Genomic DNA, 13758 nt, shown 5'->3' on the forward strand with positions numbered 1-13758 from the left:
TATTTGAGAAAATGTTTTACTATTGTTGAATGTAATATAAATCATAATTTACTGATAAATAAACATAATCCATATTTATTATGTTTACAAATTTATATATATTTTAGACTAAAAAGAATATAAAACTGCAACTTATATTTTTACTGAAATTTAAAAAATATGAATAATTTGAAATTTATTTTAAGGATTTGGTGGAAGAAGTTCAGCCGGTATCATAGATTTTTCACCTAAAATAAAAACAAAATATATTTTAATAAAACATACATATCAATAAACATAATTAGTATATTTAATAGAACCACTGAAAATCATAAATTAATTTTGGAAATATAAGATAAAGTAAAAGCAATAAAAAAATACTTGTAACAATAATTAAAATTTAGTTTTGATATTTATAGTTATTAAATTAAATAACCAAACATGTAGGTTTACAATGATTGGTGCAAACAGGTCGAAAAAAGTTAAGATAGACCCAAATAATCAAAGTGACTCATCTCTAAAATTGTATGTTAGAATAATTTATAACCCAACACATGATGAAAACTTTCCATTTCAATTGTTAAATAATAATATATTGTCTTTAGATTATTTTATGATGAAATTATAATGTTACTTATAAAAGTTAACCTTAGAAAACAATAATAATTATTATTATAAAATTTAAATAAATTTGGTTTATAATTAGTAGATAGTTTAATTTTTTATATACAGAATTCAGAATATCACTGCCCAAATGATAGAAAGGGATTATTGATTTTGTATATTATTTTCCATTAAACTGAATTAATCTAGTCAATTATATTTATTATTTTTAAATTAAAAACACAATTATAATAATTATTTTGCAAGTTAAAATATATTATAGATATTGTTTTAGATTAAAAGTATCTAATACAAACACACGACACAGGAATAAATTATATTAAAATGAAAAATTAATTTTTATTATTAACTAAATTAAATTTTCTTACCAATTTCTTCATCTTCATTCTCATCATTATCTGAATCAAAAGTGTTATCAGGAATGTCATACAAACGAATGAGCGGCTGGCAATGAAATAATAATTATAAATTACTATTACTAGAGAATAATTATTAAACTAAAGAGTACAAACCTTGTTTGGGTCTTTCATTATGAGATATTTTCCATCCTTTTGCTTCATGCACAAATCTATGATGCATCGTAGTATTCCCCATGCATTATCCATGTTCAGATTTATTTGAGTCGCAAATTCAGTAGGTTTGTATTGTTGTGTGCCTAATATAACATGCTTGGACGAATCACGCACTTGTACACGACTAACATATCCAAACTTAATGTAATCAGAACCAGCAAGCAAAGCTTGTACCGTCCATTTAGCTAATTTACAAGCATTGTTTCGTAATTCAGTTGCTAGAACTCCTCCACGTTGCACATCTAACTTATGACGCCAATCTACTCCACCAGACAACTATTTTATCAAATATAAAATCATTATATATTGTAATTTATTATAAAATAAATTTAAGATTATCATACTTTTGAGTCCCATTCATTAAGTGCTTTAATGGTCAAAAACTGTAAATCTCCATTTGGTACTTGTAATACTGAGTCATGCTCACATCTAGCAACCAATACAATTCCATTATCCAAATCCCACTTACGGTAGCGGTAAGCAACAGATGCTACTTCTCCATCAGTTTCATCATCTGACACAAATGGATTGGTTTCTGCAAACTTGTATCTTGCTTCTCCCTTAAATATTATATCATTAAATACAAATATTTTTTCTTTAATTATTCAAGTAAAATATTATTAAACTTACAGTCTTTAATACTTGTTGCGAAAAATTATGGTTGATAAATGTAGCTTCCAATGCCAAGTTCCTTGGTGAATTCAAGCTATTTGCTTCTTCAGATGGAGGTTCTACTGCTGTTTCATTGACAGTAAGTAAATCTAAAAACCAAGTAAATAATAATTACTAACATAGTCAATTAATTAATAAATAATCAATTAAGTGTTGTTTAAATAAAGTCTTACCAAATTCAGTATTATCTCTCTTGTCAAAGAACAGTTTATCACCAACTTTTTCAATAACTATGTCCCAGCTGTAGTTAGATCGAGTACAACACATTAAGCATGCTAATATAGCATCTGTAGCATAAACATTACCCACAGTTTTCACCAACTATACAAATAATTTTTGAATTTTAGTACAATATAAAAATATGGATAAGAAATATTGCTAAAACAATATTTATTGAATTTAAGTAGCCCCGCCATCAATTGTAAATGATCCAAGGGAGAACCTGACATAAATGTGATAATCAGTGATTACTGAAAAGATATTGAGATGGTTGGGCCACATACCAAGATCCAACTAAATATCAAAAGATACTTTGATTAGGATACCCCCTCCTCCTTCAAGGGAAAACTAAGCAAACAAAGTTGGTTGGATAAATAAAGCTAACAAAGATTTGAAAATTTTAGAAATAAGAAATTACAAAGTTCTATTGATGGTCAGAAAAAATGAAAAGAAGTGTATAATACAGCAATGGGTCTGAATGACGACCCATCAGAAGCTGATATAAGAAGAATATTATGATACACAAAGGTGAAAGTTGTTACGCTGAATGGCTTTCAATATATTGAAAAAATATATTGATACAATGACGCGTCAACTTACTTTTCTTATAATTGGATCATCAGTAGTAGTAACAGTATGGAAAAGTCTATCAACACGTTGCAATGGCTTTTCGTTTTTTACATTTATTCGGTCATATGACTTATCATAATATTCCAAGGAGCCACAACATACACTAAAATAATCATAAAATTAATAAAAAAAAATGTTCAAAATAATCAAGTTTGGTTTTTAAATAAATATAAGACTTACAGATCTTCAGGATCTTTAACAGTAGGCAAAGATAATTTCGAAAATCTAACAAAGTCCATCTCTTCGATAGTATTCCAATCTGCTCTGACAGTAACTGAAGCATCTCGACTCTTCATTTGCATGTTATTTTTATTGGATCGCCCACCTTGCTTATTATTCCAACCTCTACGAGCATTTGGATTTTTACGATCTCTGAAAAACATTATATTTTATTAATAACAAAATAGGTATGTTTAGTAATAGTACGAGAAGATTGTAATTTATTAACAACAGAAACTTATTATATTACAATAAAACTGTAAAACCGGTAGCAAAATTGAAAAGTTATATTTTCTAATACTGAACTAATCCCAACGCAATATTTAGTATCATATCATTGATATTCATAGTTATATGCATAAACATGTTTGTAAATAGAAAATAAAACAGGTTATTTATAGTATTTAAAATTATAAGTTTACTTAGAGTTAATATACCTAGCAAACAAATAGCGGCATCATCATTTTATAATATGAATAAACTGTAACTTTAGAGTTTAAAAATTAAAAGTATATTTTACGTTTATAATAATATAAGTTAGACACATAGAAACTAAATAATAATAATAATAAGCTATAGTTGTAATATTGTATTATTTTTCAAGTAAATATATTTGCATTTAATATATTTATACTTATTGTTATTGTAATATAATACCTTTGAAGTTTGTTCAATTTTCCAAGGGATTGGAATTGATTAGAACCACCAGGTAAACGTGAAATACCACCACGGCCACCTTGTCCGCGCATCATACGACCTCCTTGACGGAAATGACGACCCCGCTGGTAAGGCGGTTTTTGTACACGAGCCGTGTCTACTAAGTGGAATGTATTTTCATCTTCTTCATGATAATATGTATACTGAGTACCACCACCGAATTGAGATTGATATTTGTCTGGAAAATGACAAAATAATTGGTTTTTAGAATGAATACAAAGTACCTACTGTAGCAAAGAATACTCACTCAAATATTTCTTGTCCTGCGACAAGCCAGTCCAGTCAGAAATCTAGAGGTAAAATTATTATTGGTATTAGTCACACAAATTCATACAGCAATGTAGACCATCAAAATTATTACTTTTCCAATACGATCTCCTTTTGAGAACGGTTGATATGGCATGTCCTTAAACTGGTCGGGCATTTCGCACGGTCCCCATCCGAATGGATTATTTTGTATTTCTGGGGGTACGAAATGAGGCACTTCTTCCGGCATCGCAAAAGCTTTAATGAAAACAATAGTATGAATGCACACAACTAATTTTACAATTTACAACTCGTAAATATTTTCAACCACGAAAGCAGAAAACCGACGGTATAAACACCGAAAGAGTCGTGAATGGATGATGATAATAGGCGTTAACCTACAATTCATCATCACGCTATATCCAAGGAGGTTTGTTTGAACTGCGTTCTGATTTGACCACAACAGATTTGGAAATAGGTAACCAATTGATAACGATATATTTTGATAAATAATGCCGGGTTATTTTGAAATTGTAATTCTGATACGTCATAATATTACTAAACATAATATTGACATATTGATATTGTTTTTATATTTTGTACTATATTACTATTTATTTGTATAAATAATTTACATACATACATTTACAATCAAGATAATAATTACCAAAGATAACATTTATCTACATAATAACCTATAACTGCCAACGATAGACATAAATATTCCACTTTATATTTCGTGTTACGACTTATTACTTAGTTATATTTTATATTTTTATACTAAATAATAATAAACAAAAGACATTTTTAATATTAAGAATATACTGTGAGATGCATTGTAAATATATCTTGTTAATTAGAATTGTGTTAACCCGTATTGGGTTAATTAATTGTATTAATTTAAATACTAACTGAAGATTGGATAAGTTCATCAAGATTTCATTTAAATAATCTTGGAATATGATATTATAAATATTAAATACTATACATTTTAAATATGAAAAGCGGGTAAGTGGGTGTAGCTATACTATAGAGTAGGACGAGTAGATTATAAATGGGTCACTGTATAATGGATGCTATTATTTTTTAATTCAATGATATAATATTATTGTATACCTACGAAAAACGATTCTGAGCGGAGACTGTTCGTCAGAGTGGATGTGTGGATATTTTATATTATATTTATGTTTTATTACTTATTATTAATATGGTTAGCTGGTATATTGAATTAATATTATACAATTACAACAAAATAACTAAAATCGTTATTCTTGGTTATTTAATATGTAATTTCGTTCAAATTTGAACATAAAATAAATATAAAAAACCCGTGCTTTAATATTTTTAAAATTTTTTGGTTACCTACTTACGTGGAACATTGTTTTAAATTTTCTATCCTTTGCTATAAATTTATACATTTTTAACTACAAAATCATGATACAATTTTAAATTTGAAAATTTATCAAAATCGAACTTAAAATGCTTATAAAAAATGTATATATGTAATTTAAATATTTTTCAACTGCTATTGAAACAATATATTAGTAGCCTTGTATTAAATGTTCACACTTTTTGACCCAACAAATAAAATTGTATAGATTGTAAACTGAAATAGTATTTATTAAATAATTAAATTGAAAATTTCGGTATTTCAGCTCAAAATGAGTCAAAATATTTTGAACATTTTTTCAAGTATAGGAATTGATAAAATAAACGTATGGTGGGAATTTCAATTTATTTAATTTAAATATATACAAACACAGTTCATGTGTTCCAGTTATTGCTATTTTAGTTCAAATTTGGACAAAATTAGATGTTTAAACAAAGAAAAATAATCTTAGATATTTAGTTGTAGTATTATGATAATATAGAATGTCTTTGCTCAGAATCGTTTTTCGTAATCAATGATATATCATATCATATCATTGAATTCAAATTTATCACCATGCATTGAGGCGACCCACTTGTAACAATGTAACCTACCTACTGTACAGCAGAGTGGTATCCACCTTTTTTGTATTTATTTTTGTTTTTGGTTTTCAGTAGTTATTTAATTTATGATTATAATTGATAATATTGGCTATCAGAATATTTTTTTGAATAAACAATTTTTAAAATATCGATGGACAGTAACAATATAGTTATTGTTATAATTAATAATGAAAATCAATAAATCAATTCTATCGAATATAATAATTCTTCACATTATCAAAATTATAATGAAAAAGAATATATGAAGTATATTAATAATTATCGACTTTTCGTCAGAATAATATTGTTTAAGTCGAAATATTATTAAATCGAATAACATTATTCCATAGACATTTCAACATCATCAGTATACAAGATTATTGTTTAAATGTGATTCTAATGAAATGATACGATTGATGCGATTGATACGATTTGTATATAATCAAATTTACTTGATTCTCAAAATATTTAATAATTATTTTCTGTACAACCATTGCACTATAATATAGTTTATAATATTATATAGAATTATTCCTATTGTTATTGAAAAACTAATAAACAGTTTTATATGATACAGATAATCTGTGTTTTTTTCAAACACACTCCATCTGATTAATTTTAATCAACTTCTCGAGTCTAGGAAGTTTAAAGCTCAGTCAGACATAATACTTGGACTAGGCAGTTGCCGTTCAGCTATCTGTCATCCGTAAAGTTATCACTTCGCTGCAGGATATAGTGATTTTGATTATGATTATATTTATTAATAAACACGTGACAAATTAATAGTTATCAGTCATCGAATTCTTAATAGTAACTTTAAAGTAAAATTATGTTTGAATAAATATGAAGCTATAAAAAGGGACTTTTTTTTTAAAAGTATTATGAAGACTCTTTAGATTGGAAGGTAACTAGATTAGTAGTATACCATAAAAGGCGAAATTTGCAACATTTCTAGATGGTTTTCATGGAAATAAAATAATATTACTGAAACCTTAGAAGAAATATATTATATACAATAGAGCCAATTTGTGCCATTTTGTAGACAAAAATTGAAAATATTTGTAAAACCAAAATTTGATATTAAACATTAATTTAACTTTGATAATTTATATAAAATAATTCGAACACTGGAATAGCGAATGTACCAGTTAACAACGAAAAAATAAATATATTTAAACATAATATTAATTTTTACAAATGAAGTATATTATTTTTAGTATAATTGGATTCAAATCGAGAAACAGTAAATTAAAACCACCACGATATTAATTATATTTATTAATTTATTAACATCATGGTTAAAATATTACTTTAGTTGAAAAATGGGTGTCATATATTGTCCTAATATGACCACGGTCCACGACTTAAATGTTTATATAAATTTGTAATTAGTAATTATATTAAATATACATATAATATTTGACAATTATTGTACCTAGATTACAAATTAATTTTGAGTTGCTTTATTAAGTTTTCATGTACCTAAGTACCATCTTGAGACTTAAACTTTTAATTAATTTTTTACAATACTTGATAGCAGTTAATAATCTACAACAAAATATTGTCTATTTAATATCCGATTCAGCATCGCGATCTTAATGGTTAGAAGATATTTCGAATTCTATCTATCATTTCGGAAAAGTAATTCATTTAAAATAATGTTCATACCACAATATAAGGTTGAAATCACGTCATCATGTATTATACTTTTACTATTTTAATAGTATAAAAGTATATACGATAGATCTATAGAAGTTCTGACTATTACTTTTTAAGAAACAACAGGCAATGAATATACCTATTATATTTTATAGTACTTACCTACTTACATTATAAATTCTTAGCAAAGCAAAGCAAGTTATTATAATGCGAGATAACAATGGTTAATGATGTTTATTTTTTCATAACACAGTTATTAGGACTGAAAAATTTCTTCGAATGTGTCTATACCAGCCCCTTTAATCTTTATTATTTATTAATTTAATAACTCAGGCACAGCTGTTGGAACTTCAATTTTATAAGTTTAAAAAGTCTCTGCAATTCTTAAGAAATCTGAAAAAATACAAAAAACAATGTGATTTTCCGAAGTCATTAAAATACAGTGTTTGAAGTAGGTAGCTAAAAATAATCAACATTTTTTTTTAACGAATTCATTTTCTATAAAAATCAGACATACACGTATAATTGTAATACATATTATTACTTAAGTCATAAAGGTAATACAATGTAACTTTTTTTTATATTTTATTGATTAAATAAATATTTGATTGTTTTATATACCTAATTGATATTACAATAGATATTTCAGCTTATAAGGTTAGAAGAGATAATTTGTAATTGGGAATATTTAGGATTAATTTTAACTACAAAATACATTAATACAACATAAAAATTATTTAGTTCAGGGTAATTTATTTATATTCTTTTTTTAAAATTTAAATTAATGTTGAAAGATCCACTGATCCTCACTGAGAACAACTCGTGTGGAGGCCCATAATTATATTGTAATAGTTTTTATAGTGATATTATACGCAACAATTACAATTGCATTGAATAATAATGATTTGTTAAGAAAATGTATATTAATTATTATTACAAAAAGGTGTGTACAATTTAAAGAAATCATAAAAACAATTTTTTCTTTATTATCACGTTTACATGTGCGTCGTGCATGAATAAGCAGGAAACTTCCATAAGCATAATTATATCTACTGGCTACTATACGAAAACAGGGGTCCCCGGTAAAATTTAAGTTTTAGCTAGCCTGATGCAAGACCCAAACATTTTCAAAATTCTAATATGGCGGTGCTGTGACAATGGACCTATATACTAGGTTATTTAATTATAATTTATAATTAAGTTATATCCATGAATACCTACCATGATCAAAGACTGTTTCTGGGCTAAGTAGAGACTATAATATATCTAATTGAAGTGATAGGTACCTACATTTATGAACATTGAAATATTTTAGAGAGATCCATTTCCATCATGTGAAATTTCTCTAAATACTTACTAAAATACATGACTTGATATAAATTATTATATAAATTTTATGTTGTACATATTATCATATTATAATATTGAAAACATAATATTATATTATAGCTGATTGGGGTTGTAATAAATTTGTTTGTACGTCCTGGTCCCTAGCGGCCCTAGGGATGGGCGTTTAATTCGTAGTCAGAGCAGTAATCTTATCACATAAACAGTCGCATACTCGCATAACGATTAACATTATCACCAAGCCCGGATAAGGGGGGCTAGGGGGCCATGTCCCCGGGGCTCACGTATATAAAGGGCCCATAGTCTTCTCGGCTTAAAATTACATTGAATGGTAATTTGTACTTTTTATAGTGCCTACAAGAATTTTTTTTTTCTTGTTTGAACTAACAGTCGTTGGGGCCCGACACTCGCCTACTGTGTTCACCACCACTGCATATGATAAGCGGGGGCACATGGCCATTTTTTCATTGGTTGGGGCCCACAAACATGTATTGGCTCCTGGGCCTTTGAAGATCTTAATCCGGGCTTGAATTTATCACAAATTTAAAGATATTAATACTATATAAAAATTATTTTCATTTATAGTAAGTTATCTAACCAGAAATCTCCTTTGCTATTGAATCTTTAGCATTATTTCTTCTAGAAAAGTGTCATCACTCATCAGTGGTAAACACAAAAGTGGTAAACTTCGTAGTAAATTCAATAAGGGGAATATATATTTAAAATTATTGAGATTTTTTTGTTCTTCTTGAGGATTATCCCGTGGTGATACAAACTTCTGTTTTTCAAATGAGAATTTGAATGGAAATTGTTTAATTATAACAATAATAATTTTATTTCACCAATGACAATAATGATTATAATTAGCAGATATAACAATAACAGTATTTATCTACTCATTATAGCCTATAGCTGTGATATGAGTAGTTTAATTCTTTATAATAATATGTACATACATTTTACATAATATATTGATGTATTTATGTGATATATTCATACATATCATAAAAAACATATATAAATTATATTCATAATTATTATTATTATCCATGTATAATTATTGCATATAGGTTAGGGTATACATGACTACGTGTACAAACAGCAGTGGCGTAATTAGGAATTTGGTTTGGGGGGGGGGGGATATACGTTTTTAGCAAACTGTTAGCAGTAAAAAAAAGTTACCCCTAATCCCTCCATAATTACGCCCCTGACAAACAGACAACGGCCGTGTAGTAGCGTTCAGAATTCAGATACGTAAATTGCAGTTGGAATAATAGAGGGTTCGTATAACGGAGTTCAGATAATCGAGGATCTTCTGTATTATGATGTGCAAAATATAATTTAAAATTTAAATTGTAGGTACATAACAATAATAACTAAAATGCCTAACTATAATTGCATATTGATTTTTGATATTATAATATTATATTATGTACATTTCAGGTTTTTGATTGGTCGACTATACTTCTTAATTCTTACACGGTGGTTATGTTTATGTACTCCGGTACTCATAGGTAGGTACCTATATTAAAAATAATACTGTCCATTTTAAATCACTACAATATTTGAATTTTATTAATTATAAATTATGCATAGCATAAGAAAAATGAGTAGCTTTGGAATGAAGTGGTTTTTAGTGTCTTTACATGATGACTACCAGACTACACCATGCATTGTAAGACCTTATAGGACTCTATAAGATATAGACTCTATAGGATATAGATTTAAATATATATTTAATCTTTCAGGCTGCAGCTTAAATGAACAACTGTACAAGAATATATTCTATGGATTATATAATACTTGTGAGTAAGAAAATCGATTTTTAGTACTCTAGTACGGATTTCAGTATTTCTGTTATTATAAATTTTTGCGGAGAGATGAATGTATTGATTTTAAAATGCGTGTTCTTTTTGTGTGTCTGTTTACACGATAAGCAGTGGAAATAATGCTTCGTTTTTCAACTTGAGTATTTTTTCTGGTGGCAAAGTGAATCTAGTTGATACATTTGGAAGGTCGAGATTTAAAATTCCTAGTAGTTTTCAAAAGCGTCAGGAAAACCAAAAAAAAATTAATGAAAAAAGGGAATTTTTACTGAAAATGTGTTTTAGACAAACTCAATTTCGGTTTTTGGCGTAACTCTAAACAAATTACCGTACATATGAAATTTTCGATGAATTTTAACACTCGAATATTCTATACACCATTACATTTACAAAAAATTGACTTATTTTGATCTATTTATAGACATAAGAAATTTTAAATTTGTATCAGTATTTTTTAATAAATATGGTAATAGAAAAAAGTTCGCAAGGGCAAAAAAATTTAAAATTGAATACAAGGTTTCTCATAAGTAGCAGTTGTTAGTGGAAATTAAAAGAAAATTTGAGCCTAATAATAAGTGGGTGTCGTTCTGTAGGTGTACAGTAGGTTACAAGTGAGTGACTGTAATGGATGGTGTTAAATTTAAATTCAAAGATATAATATTATTGTATATACGAAAAACGATTCTGAGCGGAGACAGTTTGTCAGTCTAAGATATATTTTTATATTATTATTAATAAGGTAGCCAGTTAAATTGATTTATTATTATTTATTTACTATCATATTTTTATATGATAATATATTTTAGAAGTTTCAAGTAGGTAGGTACTCGCGAATAATATTTTTTAAATATATCACAAAACTAACATCGTTCTTCTTTGTTCAAATTTAAACTTAATATAACTATAAGAAAAACTGTGATTTAATATTTTTTTGATTTTTTGGTTACATGTTTTAAATGTTTAATGCTTAGCTATAAGTTGAACATTTTATAAATTTTAACTACAAAATCATTTTTTAATTTTAAATTTGATAAATTTTGTCAAAATTCGAACTTTAAATGCTTAAAAAAAAGAGTGTGCCTTTGTATTTTTAATATTTTTCAACTGCTATTATAGCGATATATCAGGAGCCTTGTATTACATATTTACATATTCACGTTTTTGATCAACAAATTACATTTTTTTGACATTTAAAGAAAAAAGACTAAAAAAATAGAAAATGTCTGTAAACAACTCGAAACAAGTCAGAATATTTTGAAAATGTTATCAAGTATAAAAAATGATTTTTTTACCAGTTTTTGACCAGATTTTTTATTTAATGGTAAATGGAACGAATATCCAACAATCTTCAAACGCTCATAAAAATTTAATTTGACTTTTTTTTTTTTTGATAAAGGTAGACAAACCTATGAGGAATCTTGTATAAAATGTTCAAATCATAAATTCAAAAAGAAAAATTTTAATTAATGTCTAACTCAAAAAATGTGCAAATTTTTGTCATTTTTACGTATTTTGTCAAAATTTGAACTTTGAATACTTGGAAATGCAGCACATGATACATGCAACAGGAAATCCGCTAGTACAGTGAATAATTACACGTACAAATAATACGCATAAACTATAAACATGTTATTGGAATAAAAAATTACAAATCATTTCAGCTGTACTCTACTGGTACATCAATATATCATACATGATACATGATATAGGTGCATCGAATAGGTGCGGCGCTTATTTATAACGTCTCCGCACTCACATACACACTGACATGATATTGTGTGCATATTATTTATGAGTTATGAACCATAATAATTTGGTTCTACGTGAAGTGGTACGTAGATGACCCGCAACCAATATTACGCGGAATCACGTATAAGATATTCACAAAATTATAATATAAAGCTGTAGGTACAGCGTAAAGGATTCGGAGAAAATGACATATTATATTGTAGTTTTAATATTAAAAAAAAAACATTATCAATTGTATTCTTACAATACAAGTATAATTTTTAAATTAAACGTGAAAATGTAAAGCTATTTTTTTTTTTTGTTTTTTATGATCATGCGCTGTAGGTACGCAGCTCGGTTGGATGGAGTGGGACGCTGCGACTACAATAACAGTAGAAGTGTAAAACTATTTAGTGGACACCGTGACAAACTCGTTGACAACTTAATTATATAAAATTTTAAACACAATAAAAAATATTAAATAATAATTATTGTGTGTGCCAGTCATCACATTAATAATATTATAACCTTTATTTGGAGAATTTTTAATAACCACCATAATATCGGTATAATTACAGTTTACAACAATATAAATGGATATCCATAATAATTTATTTGTGATATATTGATATTATATCGTATCGAAACGTGGGTTGAGCTGCTCTTTCTATTCATTCGTTTTGATTACACATTATTATTATAATATTTTAATTGAACTCTGCAGTGTCTGTGGTAATAATAATATATATACTGTATAGTGGCGGTGGTGATGATGATGTGTGAACGGATATCTAAGAAGAAGCCGAATTCACGGAAACGATACGCATTATTATAACATAATTATCATCACTGGTGCCAAATATGTGTTTAGATAAGAGAATAACATTAATTACACACACACACAAACCCAAACACATATCGGGTGTTTGACAACGAGCATTAAATTTATGTATTATGTACTGTATAATATAATGCCTCCTCGCACCGTATAATAATCATCGTATTATTATTGTAGTCATAATATCGTCATAATAATAATATAATCATAATCATTTATTAGACTCGTTAATTTTCACGAGCTCGTTCGCTCGTGTAAATTAATACCTATTATATCGTAGATAAAGCTGTTTTCGTGGAAAGGAATTTTCTTTTTGCCATTTATATAATATTATGTGAGCTGTTTGTGTATGGCATATTATACACTAAATAAAGCTTTGCATGAAATTAACATTAATTTTGTTTTCTATTATTACAACAGTCAGAAATTTGCTTTCAGAAAAATCATACACCTCATACAATTTGCATAACAAATACTATGCGTAACTAATTCGGGGAAAAACGGACAAAAA

The 13758-nt window shown here is 27.1% G+C and overlaps 1 protein-coding gene across 1 annotated transcript; it reads right to left on the bottom strand.

Moving 5' to 3' along the window:
* LOC132941720 (eukaryotic translation initiation factor 3 subunit D-like) lies at positions 1 to 4259 on the bottom strand. Its single transcript, XM_061009869.1, has 11 exons — positions 3994 to 4259; positions 3880 to 3922; positions 3573 to 3810; positions 2877 to 3068; positions 2667 to 2799; positions 2021 to 2168; positions 1806 to 1936; positions 1520 to 1735; positions 1116 to 1451; positions 972 to 1047; positions 1 to 227 (listed from the first exon to the last, which is right to left on the bottom strand). Exons 1-11 carry the CDS (start codon positions 4126 to 4128, stop codon positions 181 to 183), a joined length of 1695 nt encoding a protein of 564 aa, XP_060865852.1. The 5' UTR covers positions 4129 to 4259; the 3' UTR covers positions 1 to 180.
* Positions 4260 to 13758: the final 9499 nt, after the last annotated feature.

The sequence above is a fragment of the Metopolophium dirhodum genome, chromosome 3 (assembly GCF_019925205.1).
Source record: "Metopolophium dirhodum isolate CAU chromosome 3, ASM1992520v1, whole genome shotgun sequence".
NCBI classification, from domain to species: Eukaryota; Metazoa; Arthropoda; class Insecta; order Hemiptera; family Aphididae; genus Metopolophium; species Metopolophium dirhodum.